Source organism: Schistocerca nitens, chromosome 10 (assembly GCF_023898315.1).
Source record: "Schistocerca nitens isolate TAMUIC-IGC-003100 chromosome 10, iqSchNite1.1, whole genome shotgun sequence".
Lineage (NCBI taxonomy): Eukaryota > Metazoa > Arthropoda > Insecta > Orthoptera > Acrididae > Schistocerca > Schistocerca nitens.
Window position 1 is genome coordinate 6,912,452 of NC_064623.1, and position 13,841 is coordinate 6,926,292.

The window sequence follows — 13,841 nt, forward strand, 5'->3', positions numbered from 1 at the left end:
GCTCCACTACATGTGTAGTCACTTCCTGTGTGTAGTGTACTCCTGACCTATTAAGCGGAACCCAGAAACCCACCACCCGAAGGCGCAAGTTAAGGAATCTGCAGCCTACATGGTCACAGAACTGCCTGAGCCTCTGACTGACACCCTCCACTGAGCTCTGCACAAAAAGGACCACAATTGGTTATATCGACAATGCTGCAGAGGGTGAACTCTGCCTTAATATCGGAAGCCAGACTGGCAGTTCTTACCATTTCTGCTAGCCACCTGAAACCAAAGAGAATCTCCTCTGATACAAAGCAACACACATCATTGGTACCAACATGAGCCACCACCTGCAGTTGGCTGTGCCCTATATTCTTCACGATATCCGGAAGCACCTTTTCCACACCTGGAATGACCCTTCTCCCCCTCCCCCTGGTATGCACATGGAGTGTGCACTGGCTTCCTTCGCCTCCTTGGCAGCCATGTTCCTAAGGGACCCCCATTACATGCCTAATGTTGGAGCTACCAGCAAACCCACTTTCTGTGAATGCCCAGACCTTGTGGGCTGAGAAGCTTTCTCTGGAACAGTGTGGATGACGGCATCTGGCTTAGAGAATTTGCCAGCCACAGATAACGCCCAAAACCTGCTTGTCAAATGAACCGGGGAGGCCCTACGATCGGCGCCTCGGAAAGTCTTTCACTGCGTGCCAGACTTTGGAATGATCTCCCACTCGACCATGCGTGTGGGGTCAACCTCAGTCCAGGCAGTACCTGAGGCGGCCACAGCAGTAGACCGATTAGGGGACACGAGGGACGTGCTCGACGTCCTTCGCATCCCCACATCTGACCCCCCACGGTGACACCCCTCGGCAGCAGCCTCAAGCTGTGTGATGGAAGCCACACCGCGTGGAACTGTGAGTGAATGTTCACTAACTCAGCTCACATCTGCACACAGCAAACACAGTTCTTATCCATTACTGAAGTTGCTCCCATTTGACGCTCCTAAAGATATGTAACATACGACCGGTGTACTCGCCTTATTAACAGAAGTTACTTGTGGTGCTGTGTCACTGACAGTCTATCCAACACTAGCAATACAATTCTTTTATTCTGTAGCTGCAACAGTGGTGAGTGGCAGTGACTCAGTGGTGTGCAAAGACCCCCAGGTGACAGCTGTTAGCTCCATCAGAGTGTGCAGCGGAGTGCTCGGTTGCAGCTGCGGGAGGACACTGGGTGGGAGAGCTGTCTCGGTGAAGTACTGGGAGCCAGTGTAGCCTGGCGAACGTGTTTGGCAGGTGGTAGTTGCGTAGCTACTCTGGTGGCCAGTCAAGTGCATGCCACAGCTCCCAAACTTGGCACCCTTTGGAGACACCCACAGATGAACGAGATTTCCCTAAAGGTTGACCCTTCCCGGTGGCACCAGCTCGAGGATTGTCAGGGCTGGTAGTGGCTCATATGCCAAGAGCTAGTGGCTAAACATAGATGTAGAAGAAGCTGATTGGGCCACATGGAACTGATAGCTGACGTGGAATATGTCACGATTTCAGCAGTGGTTGAAGATGAGGTATTGCTGGTCTTGGAGCCACAAGTATTTGTAGTGACACTCCACTGCTTTGCTGTGACAGGACTACACCTTTGGTCCCATAGATGACTGAGGCAGTGCAACACTGGGACACAATATGAGGAGATTCAGCTCACCACCAGGGCGAGACTGGAGCCTTTCACCACGCTGCTCCAGCAATATTCCATTTCCTTCAGTGGGATATCGTAGGCAGCTAGCTTGCGTGCCTCACTACGGATTGTGAAATCTGGTCAGAAATGTGTCGTAACAAGATTTTTTTTTAAAAAATGCAACTGGTAAAAATATCCTAAAGTACCATCTTCCATTACAGAATGTTATTCTGTAAGATATTTGTTACAAATAATTCACTGGCACAATTTTTTTTAAAGACTGTTACCTTGTAGCTCCCTGTCGCGCGTAATATTTATGTTGATAATTTCCCGGTTATGCCTGTCTATGTACAGCCGAATAAAACAAGTGCCAATGTCACTGTCAATGGCATGATAAAATTGTTCTATATTCAGTTACACATTCATGGACATAACCTGAAAATAACCACTGACATACTTATTTTAAAATAAATTATTTTTTCAGCCAGCATGATTGTTAACTACACACAAATTGTCACACTATTGTTGATGTTACAGGCACTGGGAGATGATATAGAGAAGGCGATAGATGCAGCACTGGAGATTGGGTACAGACACATAGATACAGCCCGGAGGTATAATAATGAAGCCCAAATTGGGAGGACATTGAAGAAATGGCTTGATTCTGGAAAAATCAAGAGAGAAGATCTTTTTATTGTGACAAAGGTAAAAAGTTCTCAAATCGGTCACCTTATTTAATTGGATAACATAGTATGAACTTTCAAAAAGGAGTGTTTTAAAATAGAAGTGAATGAATAAAAAACTGCAGAGACCATGGAAGAGGTAAAAAGTCTCTTAGAAGTGCTGCGGTATGGGATGTACCATTCTGCTTTATTTGACAGTTTAAGAAACTGTAATGTAGCTGATATTAAGCTGTTAGGTAGTAATCAGATATCAACATCAGATTATTATTGCTCAAAGTATAGGAGTCAAGAAGTTTTCAGTGTAGATGAAGAATGTAAGCTTTATGATTACAGTATTAAAAATTAGAAGTCTGATCTAAAGACTGCCTGACAGTAAGATAACACAGCTAAATTCAAACATATTAAAGTTGTTGAGATGTAATTAAAATAGCTGGAATTGTCAGGGTCAAGTATTCTATCAGCTAATATTAAGATACCATTGCACAAAAATCTCAAAGCACAAGTCTGCGAAGACCAACAGCTTTTGCAAAGCAAATTTTACATAATTTGTTGACTATTTTGAACAAGCTGTGTATTCAGATGATTTCACAGCAGTGTGAATATACAGCCTAGATATTGTAGTTGGTTCATTCTGTGCTGAAATGAACTGCACAACTGAATATGAACACAGAACAAACAAACAAAAATCTAAACTTTTTAGCTGGGGTCCTAGGCTTACATTGGAAAAAGCAATGAACTGAAAACATGCACAAATTAAGGACACCTGAAGATGAAGATGTCTGGCATTTTCCAAACACAGCAGCAAAAAGTGAAACTATTTGGTTGGTTGATTTGGGCGAGGGGATCAAATCAGAGGGATCATTGGTCCCATTGGATGAGGGAAGGGTGAGGAAGGAATTTGGCTGTGACCTTTCAAAGGAAACATCTCATCATTTGCCTGAGGTAATTTAGGGAAATCATGGAAAAGGTGATTAAGGGAAATCATGGAAAATCTAAATCAGGATGGCCCGACATGGGTTTGAACCATAGTCCTCCCGAATCCGAGTCCAGTGTGCTAACCACTGCTCCACTTTTAAATAACTTAATTGAACTGAAAACTTTTAAAACATTATAAAAAAATTCATAGATTTGAGTAAAGAAGATGGAATATTAGAAAAAAATTAAATGCAAGGCTTCAAGAAAATTTATATTGGATGAACCTTCTGAGAGTGAAAATGATGAAGCTCTTTTGCAAGTTAATTCTCAGTGTGAAAATGTGGACTTGAAATTATAGCAGTCTGAGAGCAAACAAATTATTTCATACTTGTGGAGTTTATAGAAAACAGCAACAGGTACTATAAGTAGTGGAATTAGAAGAGAAAAAACAAAAACTACAAAGTAAAATTCATACAGTCAATTATATTTCTACTCGTTGCATTTTGTACAAGTAATTTTTCTGCTTTTTATCCATAAAATATTTGTTTAGTTGGTTTAAAAATAAAAAGAGCTGTTGTTTAGTTGTTGGAAGGTCACCCACTCCTTTTTGAAATGTGTGCCATCTGCACAAAACGCATTGTAATTGAAATGTAAGCTTTGGCATTTTGTTTATTACTTGGGAATGCAGAGGCACAGTTTTAAGAAGTGCACACAGAAACAGAAGAAATGTATGCTTTGTCAATGTTGCAACTGTGGCTGAAGAACATTCGTATAAAAGTACACTGCAAAGGGTCAGACAGAGTACATGCTCACCATCATAGAATTTGGTTGCATCTGGAAATGCCATATCTAAAAGCATGACTAAAACAACAGTTGGTACAAGAACAAGGAATACTGTGTGGTGAAAAAAAAAAAAAGGCTTGGTTTTAGCTGAGCAGAGTCAGAAGTGTGACAACCCCAAAACATGTCATTAGTTTCCTGCAAAATGTTTTTAATAAGCATAACAACTTCACAGCTGAGAAACTTGAAACTAAGGGGATTAATATTAGTTTCAAAGTAGTGTTGACTGTGAGCTGAGAGATAAAGTAATGGATAGCACTATATGATCAAAAAATATTATAAGAGGCATTCAAACGAAACCCGTTCACTAGTGTAAAGTAACGGTAATGATTTTATTATCACCATGTTTCATCACCTGTGACAATACGTGACAGAACACCATATTCCTCCTCATGATAACGTTGCAGATGACTCAAAGACAGCGCCATTTGAGTATTGCACTGTTTGGCAGTCACTTGGTGCGGAACCCACTGTGCACAGATTTTTCGAAAGTTCAAGTCTTGATGCATTATGGTGTGGGCAGTGCCCATGCTAATACCTAGTAACTGATGGATCTCATCCATGGTGATTTTGTGGTTGTCCAAGACTAAAGCACTCAGTTCTGCAACCATTTGTGGTGTGATGACACAATGAGCCTGTCTAGGACGAGCATCATCTTCCAGTGACTCACACCCCTCAAGGGATCATTTGCACCATTCCACAACACTTGAACAACTCAGGCTGTGCTCACCATACACAGCCTTCATCCATCGATATATTTCATGGCCTCCAAATCCCTCCACTGCCAAAAATTGAAACACTCCTCATTGTTCCTGCTTACTCGCCTTCATGTTTGGTAGTGGGCAATAACTTCTGTGACCACCTTCTCTTCTATGTGAAACCATGCTGGTGCTATGCAACATCAAACGGTTGACACTCATCAGTCTCTTTAATACTAGATGGCACCACCATACCCGCAGTTATGTGGTGCCACCTTCTGTGTAAGGCAAAGGTAGACACACATCAGGTTTAATTTGAATGAACCTCATAAAACAAAGCGTTTTTTTTTTATTCCAAGGAATGATCAACATTCCTGTTAAATAGGCTCCTCTTTCACAGTCAGCTACCAAGAGCAACTAACAGGGGAAGATTCCCAAGTGTCAGTAAAGGATTGTTGTGAAACTTGGCAGGTCTGGAGAGGGGGTAAAATAGTGCAGTATATTTTTTTTTAGTTTGAGCCCAGTTTTACTTTTAAGGGGTAAAACATACCCTGAAATATAATTTAGCATTTTAGGTTTGGAGAGAATTTCTTCAAAACAACAATACACAAAAAATGTTTTTCTTGTATGTTTTAGAAAACTGTATAAACAACTATTTTAATAACTTGAAATTTTGCAAAATACATCACCACCATTTATTGATTTTGCTAAATGAAAACTTTTATTACATCATAAATTAAAGAAGCTTTCAAGCCAAATACATTCCTGTGTAGTAAAGCTGGTTTCTAAAACACCATTTTCGGAAAATAAGCTGTACACAATGTGCCATCACAGTAGTTTCAACACACCTAATTAAAATATCTAATCATTAATTAATATTCTAATTATTTATTTTGCTTATATTTTTTATGTTTTAAATTGTTATTTTGCATTTTACATGCATGGCTTTTTTTGTCATTTAGTTTACTGTTTCATATACGTGTATTTTGTTAGTTGAAAATAATAAGTAACTCATTATTATGATAGAAAATAATTACAGTAATGATAATCCGTAAGAGAATACTTAAACCATAACATTTGTTTTACACCATGAATATAAAATGAACGAAATTTCTTCACATAGTATACATGACAGAGAAGCCAGTATAAAACAAACTTCTGCAGGATTTCAAATTTTCACTGGTTATCATCTAAATATCCTGATTTGTATCAGGCTTATTTCAGTACATCGGTGAGCCTTGGTGAAAAGAGCTGATTATGTATTAGTGACTGCAGCTTGATTGTGTTATTTATCAAGTGGCGATTGACGTCATAACCGTGCAACAGAACTAGATCTGAAAATCTTCTCACAAATTTCTTCCAACATCGAAAGCTGTATATGTTCCATGGCTGTAACTGTGGTGGCAAGCCCTTTGGAATCACTAGATGGTCTCAGGTATGATGCTCTAAAAAGTTCATTCACACTGACCACGGCAAAAACCTAACAATAAAATGGATATTTCTCCCTCATTGGGAAAGAAAATATATTTCAAATATCTTTTGTCCTGGTCAGATGTTTGTTTACCAGACTTTGATGCTGCCACAAGGGCACTTGGTATTTCATCGTTAGTTTCTTTTAAAACTATGAAAAGTGGGATAGTCAGTGTGAAAAAAAAAAACACCTTTTTGGCCATCATACCAGAGAACAAGAAACCTCTGATGACCCCACAGAGCTTGATGGCACAGGTACAGCCATGGAACATATACGGCTTTCTGTTTTGGAATAACTTTGTGAGAAGATTTTCAGTTCTAGTTCTGGTGAATGATTATGACAATCTCCACTTGAGAAACAATACAGTGAAGCTGCAGTACATAATTAATTCCCTTCACCATGACTTACCAATATACTGAAATATGCCTGGCAAAAATCAGTATATATAGAGGATCACCACTGAAAATTTGAAATCATGCAGAATTTTGTATTATACTGGCTTCTCTGTCATGCATATTATGTGAAGCTTATTGTCATGCATATTATGTGAAGAATTTTCTTTCATTTTATGTGCATGGTGTAACAAAATGTTATGTTTTAAACATTTCCTTACAGATTATCATTATTGTAATTATTTTCTATCACAATAATAAGTTACTTATGATTTTCAACTATCAAAATATATGTATATGAAACAGTAAACTGAAAAACAAAAAAAGCCGTGAATGTAAAATAGCAATTTAAAACATAAAAAATATAAGTAAAATAAATTATTACAATAGTAATGAATGTTTAGATATTTTAATTATGTACATTGAAAATACTCCAACAGTACATTGTGTACAGCTTATTTTCCAAAACAGGTACTTTAGAAACCAGCTTTACGACACAGGGATGTACGTGGCTGGAATGCTTCTTTAATTTATGTTGTAACACAAGTTTTCAGTTTTTCAGATTTGATGAATAGTGGTGGGGTATTTTGCAAAATTTCAGATTATCACAATAATTGATTATATAGGTTTAAGGGCATCAAGTACATATCGGCTTTTGTATGTGAAACATTTTTTGCATATCACTGTTTCAAAAAAATTCCCTTTAAACTTAAAATGCCAAATTATTTTTCAGGGCGTCTTTTACCCCTTGAAGTGAAATTGGGCACAAATAAAAAAATATGTATTGCATTATTCTGCGCCCTAGATACACCCACCGAGTTTCATCAATATCTTTTATTGACACTTCTCTCGTGAATCATGTCAAAGTATATGTGCAACCAGTCATTTATCAGTGGAACATACAATTTCTTGAAATATGCTAAAGTTAAGCATTTGCATGAGACAGTAGATAGAAAGATAGTGCAAACAATTGTCCACCATTATAGAAAATTTTATAATAGGCAATCTGCAAGTGCCTTTTCAGCCATCTGACTACAAACAATGTATTGTCAGAGCCATAGTTTGGATTTCTAAGGAATTCCAATGCTTAGAAGGCTATTTACAGATACAGCAAGAATGTACATAAAGATTGTAGGCTAATAGAATATGCCATGATCTGTCAAAGGCAACTGACTACATAAATCATAATATGCTTTCATGTAATCTTTTGCTGCTCATTTTAATTTCTCTCTATCATTACTTTTTTCCATCTACAGTTTGATGCCTTTTTGGAATAATGCTATGTTTCCCTGTTGAACGTGAATATCATTTGTTTATCTTGTGTAGTAGCTATCAATTCTCTCCCCTTTTTTTTTAAAAAAAAAAAGGGGGGGGGGGGGGGGGGGGGGGGAAAGCCACAATCACATCATATTGCAACATGTAGAGAAATTCTTCTGTGGAGCAGAAGGTATAATTTCAGTTTGTATTTGAAGTTAGTTTTATTATCCATTAAATTCTTTTGACACAGTCAAAGATTTTTATGACTGAATACACCTCATTGCTCTTGGTGTCACACTGATGATACAGTGACGGCTGGTGTACAGTAAATCATTTCACCTTCTAGTATTATGTTTGTGAATGTTACACTCGTTTACAGACTGATTGCTTGGTGACAACACACTTCACACTGTAGTAAATGTACTGTGAGGCTGTTTGTGGGGCAGTGGGTGGAAAATAAAAGTTGATATATTATGGTATGTTGCCGTTGTCAACCCAGGCTCTCTAACTACAATGTTGGCAACCAAAAAGTAATTAGCAAAAATGTGATGCCTGTAATTAGAGTTCACTGTGCCCACTCTGATGGAGAAATAAATTATTCATTATTGAAGTTCACTACTTGAAGTTTTAGGATGATGTCTGGGATTCATAGAAAATGCAGTTTACTATAACAATTTTCACTATATTCTGAAAACGATAAAGCATAAAATTCCAAATGATTACCCACATCAGCTATTGTACTATCAGAGCTGTTCAGAGTCTATAGTGCGGATCCTATTTTCCCTAGAAGACGAAACTGTTCAATAATCGTTATTGATGTAAATGTTCAAAGTGAATGCTCACCAAAATTTGATGTTAATACTCATCAAACACCACACTAGTAATGGAAGAAAGTCTGTCCTGTGGTGACACATGAAAATATGACATACACAAACTGAGGATAAATCACTGAAGTTGTCCCACCATTAACACTTTACCCCAAAGCAAACTCATTGTTACGTGCATACCAAGTTACATAATACGGCATCCAACACTGTTCCTGGCAACTGCACAAATGCGACGCGGCTTCCGACATGGAGTGCGCGCTGATACGAATCTAGAAGAGAACTGGGGCCTTACTTTAGCTCACATGGTCTTATTTATATAGCCGTGGTGCGGACCACCGAAGGCGCAGATGACAAAAGTTTGCCTTACTGACCAGCCGCTGGGCTAGCAAAACACCACTTCAATTTACTAAATAATTAATTGCTTCATGCACTTAAGGCCAATGAAGCTCTCGATTAAATTGTGTAATTAGCACACAGGAGAGTAATAATAAAATTCTGATGTGGCTACGTTAAATACCTTTGGCGAGAGAATTATTTTAGTTGTACTGCACGCAATAGATGAGCTCTGAACTTGCCCTTTGGAGAGACGCTACAGCTATAGTTATATAGCTGCCTTTTAGAAACTTCTCACATCTTTGTTATTATAGCGTATCTCCATTCTACCTAAATCTAAACATCCTAGCTTTATCTAATCACTTACTTAATCCATCTTGCTTCCGAACTTTTAGGACAAAAAAACAGAAAATCATGAATTTCAACCAAAATATTACTTTGTGAGATCCAGCATGCTCATCATCATCATCATCATTATTTAAGACTGATTATGCCTTTCAGCATTCAGTCTGGAGCATAGTCCCCCTTATAAAATTCTTCCATGATCCCCTATTCAGTGCTAACATTGGTGCCTCTTCTGACGTTAAACCTATTACTTCAAAATCATTCTTAACCGAATCCAGGTAACTTCTCCTTGGTCTGCCCTGACTCCTCCTAGCCTCTACTGCTGAACCTATGAGTCTCTTGGGTAACCTTGCTTCTCCCATGCGTGTAACATGACCCCACCATCTAAGCCTGTTCGCCCTGACTGCTACATCTGTAGAGTTCATTCCCAGTTTTTCTTTGATTTCCTCATTGTGGACACCCTCCTGCCATTGTTCCCATCTACTAGTACCTGCAATCATCCTGGCTACTTTCATATCCATAACCTCAACCTTGTTGATAAGGTAACCTGAATCCACCCAGCTTTCGCTCCCATACAACAAAGTTGGTCGAAAGATTGAACGGTGCACAGATAACTTGGTACTGACTTCCTTCTTGCAGAAGACAGTAGATCGTAGCTGAGCGCTCACTGCATTAGCTTTGCTACACCTCGCTTCCAGTTCTTTCACTATGTTGCCATCCTGTGAGAATATGCATCCTAAGTACTTGAAATTGTCCACCTGTTCTAACTTTGTTCCTCCTATTTGGCACTCAATCCGTTTATATTTCTTTCCCACTGACATTACTTTCGTTTTGGAGATGCTAATCTTCATAACATAGTCCTTACATTTCTGATCTAGCTCTGAAATATTACTTTGCAAACTTTCAATCGAATCTGCCATCACAACTAAGTCATCCGCATATGCAAGACTGCTTATTTTGTGTTCACATATCTTAATCTCACCCAGCCAGTCTATGGTTTTCAACATATGATCCATAAATAATATGAACAACAGTGGAGACAGGTTGCAGCCTTGTCTTACCCCTGAAACTACTCTGAACCATGAACTCAATTTACCGTCAACTCTAACTGCTGCCTGACTATCCATGTAAAGACCTTTAATTGCTTGCAAAAGTTTGCCTCCTATTCCATAATCTCGTAGAACAGACAATAACTTCCTCCTAGGAACCTTGTCATATGCCTTTTCTAGATCTATAAAGCATAGATACAATTCCCTGTTCCACTCATAACACTTCTCCATTATTTGTCGTAAACTAAAGATCTGGTCCTGACAACCTCTAAGAGGACTAAACCCACACTGATTTTCATCCAACTGGTCCTCAACTAATACTCGCACTTTCCTTTCAACTATACCTGAGAAGATTTTACCCACAACACTGATTAAAGAGATACCTCTGTAGTTGTTACAATCTTTTCTGTTTCCATGTTTAAGGATTGGTGTGATTACTGCTTTTGTCCAGTCTGATGGAACCTGTCCCGACTCCCAGGCCATTTGAATTATCCTGTGTAGCCATTTAGACCTGACATTCCACTGTATTTGATGAGTTCCAACTTAATTTCATCCACCCCAGCTGCTTTATTGCACTGCAATCTATTGACCATTTTCTCCACTTCCTCAAATGTGATCCTATTTCCATCATCATTCCTATCCCATTCTACATCGAAATCTGAAACATTACTGATCGTATTTTCACCTACATTGAGCAACTCTTCAAAATATTCCCTCCATCTGCCCAAGGCATCCACAGGATTCACCAGCAGTTTTCCTGACCTGTCCAAAATACTTGTCATTTCCTTCTTACCTCCCTTTCGAAGACTGCTAATTACAGTCCAGAATGGTTTTCCAGCAGCTTGACCCATAGTCCCCAACCTGTTTCCAAAGTCTTCCCAAGATTTCTTCTTGGATGCTGCAGTTATCTCTTTGGCTTTGTTTCTTTCTTCAACATAACTTTCTCTGTCTACCTGAGTTCTAGTATTTAGCCATTTTTGATACACCTTCTTTTTTCTTTTACAGGCTGCCTTGACTGTGTCATTCCACCAAGCTGTTTGCTTCATCCTACTTTTACACACTACTGTTCCAAGACATTCTTTAGCCACTTCTAGTAATGTGTCCCTGTACCTTGTCCATTCCTTTTCCAATGACTGTAATTGACTACAGTCCTTTCTGAGTCGCTGTTATGTACTTGTGCCTGATTTCCTTATCCTGAAGTTTCTCCACTCTTATCCTCCTACATATGGACCTGACCTCCTGCACTTTCGGCCTCACAATCCCAATTTCACTGCAGATTAAATAATGATCAGTGTCATCAAAGAATCCCCTGAATGCACGTGAGTCCCTCACAGCCTTCCTGAATTCCTGATCTGTTATTATATAGTCAATGACAGATCTAGTTCCCCTGCCTTCCCAAGTATACCGGTGAATGTTCTTATGTTTAAAAAAGGAGTTTGTGATTACTAAGCCCATACTGGCACAGAAATCCAAGAGTTGTTTCCCGTTCCTGTTGGCCTCCATATCCTCTCCAAATTTACCCATAACCTTTTCATAGCCTTCTGTTCGATTTCCAATCCTGGCGTTAAAATCACCCATGAGCAGAACACTGTCCTTGTCCTTTACTCTAACAACTACATCACTGAGTGCCTCATAAAAACTATCCATCTTATCTTGATCTGCCCCTTCACAATGCGAATATACTGACACAATCCTAATTTTCTTGCTAGACACTGTCAAATCTATCCACATCAGTCATTCGTTTACATACCTTATTGCAACTACGCTGGGTTCCATTTCTTTCCTGATGTAAAGCCCTATACCCCATTGTGCTATTCCTGCTTTGACTCCTGACAGGTAGACCTTGTATTCTCCCACTTCCTCTTCTTTCTCACCCCTTACCCAAATGTCACTAACAGCTAAAACGTCCAGCCCCATCTTACTTGCAGCCTCTGCCAGCTCTACCTTCTTCCCAGAGTAGCCCCCATTGATATTAATAGCTCCCCATCTCATTACCACTTGTTTGCCAAGTCGTATCTTAGGAGTCCCTGGTTTGTCAGTTAGAGGTGGGACTCCGTCACCTCCAAAGGTCCGAGGCATTTTGCTCTGATTGTTACCAGCATCATATTTAAAGTACCAGGGAAGCAGGTTGCTAGCCTTACTTGCCCCGAGTCCCATTGGGTTTTACCCCTAACGATTGAGGGACTAATCTGTGAATTTGGTAGTCTTTGCCAAATGAGCACAAAGGTGACCACAACTCAGAATATGTCCGAGATGCCCAGCCTTATTCCAAAGTAACTGGTATCCCGACTGTCGGGACCACTTACTTGGCCATTCATACGTTGCCCATGGTTCATGAACTAGGACATGCCTACACGAACCCACACCATGAACCATCCAGCATGCTGTTTCCATTAAATTACAATGAAAAAGGAATCCGAATATAAATTTTGAAGTTTTTAGCTCCTTACTGCTGTGCTGGTGATTTTTATGTAAAATGTCCAAATTTTGAAAACTGTTAAAGTTACTAAACTGAAACTTAACACATTATCATTTTAGCATCGTTCCTGACATGCTATTAACTTTTCAGATTATTTACTTTAGTTGTAAAGTACTGCACAACATTCGTGACATCATAGCTAGTTACAGTGGACTATGCTGGCACACAATGGAAAGCATTTGTGAACATCTGTTGGGAAAATAATGCAAAATAAGTTGCCTTCATGAGTCTCCCTACTTTAACAACCAGGTAAACTATCTCAGTTTTCCAGTATTACTTATAAAAAAAAAATCCTCTATTTCAGCTGCCATTGACAGGAAACCGAGCAGAATGTGTGGAGAAGCACCTCAAGCAGTCGCTGCATGACCTACAGCTAGACTATGTTGACTTGTACCTCATACACCACCCGGTTGGTTTCCAAGATGTGGATCCAAAGGATAATGGAGAAGAAATGTTGCTCGATATGAATACTGACCATGTCAGCTTGTGGAAGGTTTGTATATAAGCTGCCAAACATTTTCGTGAAGAATCTATAGAAAGGTAGTTGACAAAAATGTTTGATTTATTTTGGTTCTACTGATGTGATTTTAAAATACTCATTCATGTTATTATACAACTATGTCTGCTCAACAATCTTATTTGTGGAAATTTAGTTCCTAAAATAGGCACCACACATTGCTTGAGAGTTACTTAAAATGTCCGTAGATTACAAGAGTATTGTAACTAAACAGTCCTGTAATGTGATGTTTCATAGCTCTCAGGACTCTTTAAGAATCCTAAAGAATAACAGACATGGTGGCTGTTCTTATGTTTAGTGCTGGAGTGTGCAATACACACCTTTTAGTACACTTCTCAACTCATTATATTGAGTATAGTGCTGCTACATAACTTCAACTGTC

General features: G+C 39.1%; 1 protein-coding gene across 2 annotated transcripts in view; it reads left to right on the forward strand.

Annotated features, from left to right (window-relative positions):
- The window catches only part of LOC126210191 (aldo-keto reductase family 1 member A1-A-like), a 73,175-nt gene that overhangs the window by 10,372 nt on the left and 48,962 nt on the right, over window positions 1–13,841 (forward strand). The window contains exons 2-3 of one of the 2 annotated variants that reach the window (XM_049939367.1): window positions 2,191–2,358; window positions 13,247–13,435. In XM_049939367.1, the coding sequence (XP_049795324.1) occupies window positions 2,191–2,358; window positions 13,247–13,435 (357 nt within the window). The remainder of the gene's footprint in view (window positions 1–2,190; window positions 2,359–13,246; window positions 13,436–13,841) is intronic. The other variant, XM_049939368.1, reaches the window with a different exon arrangement.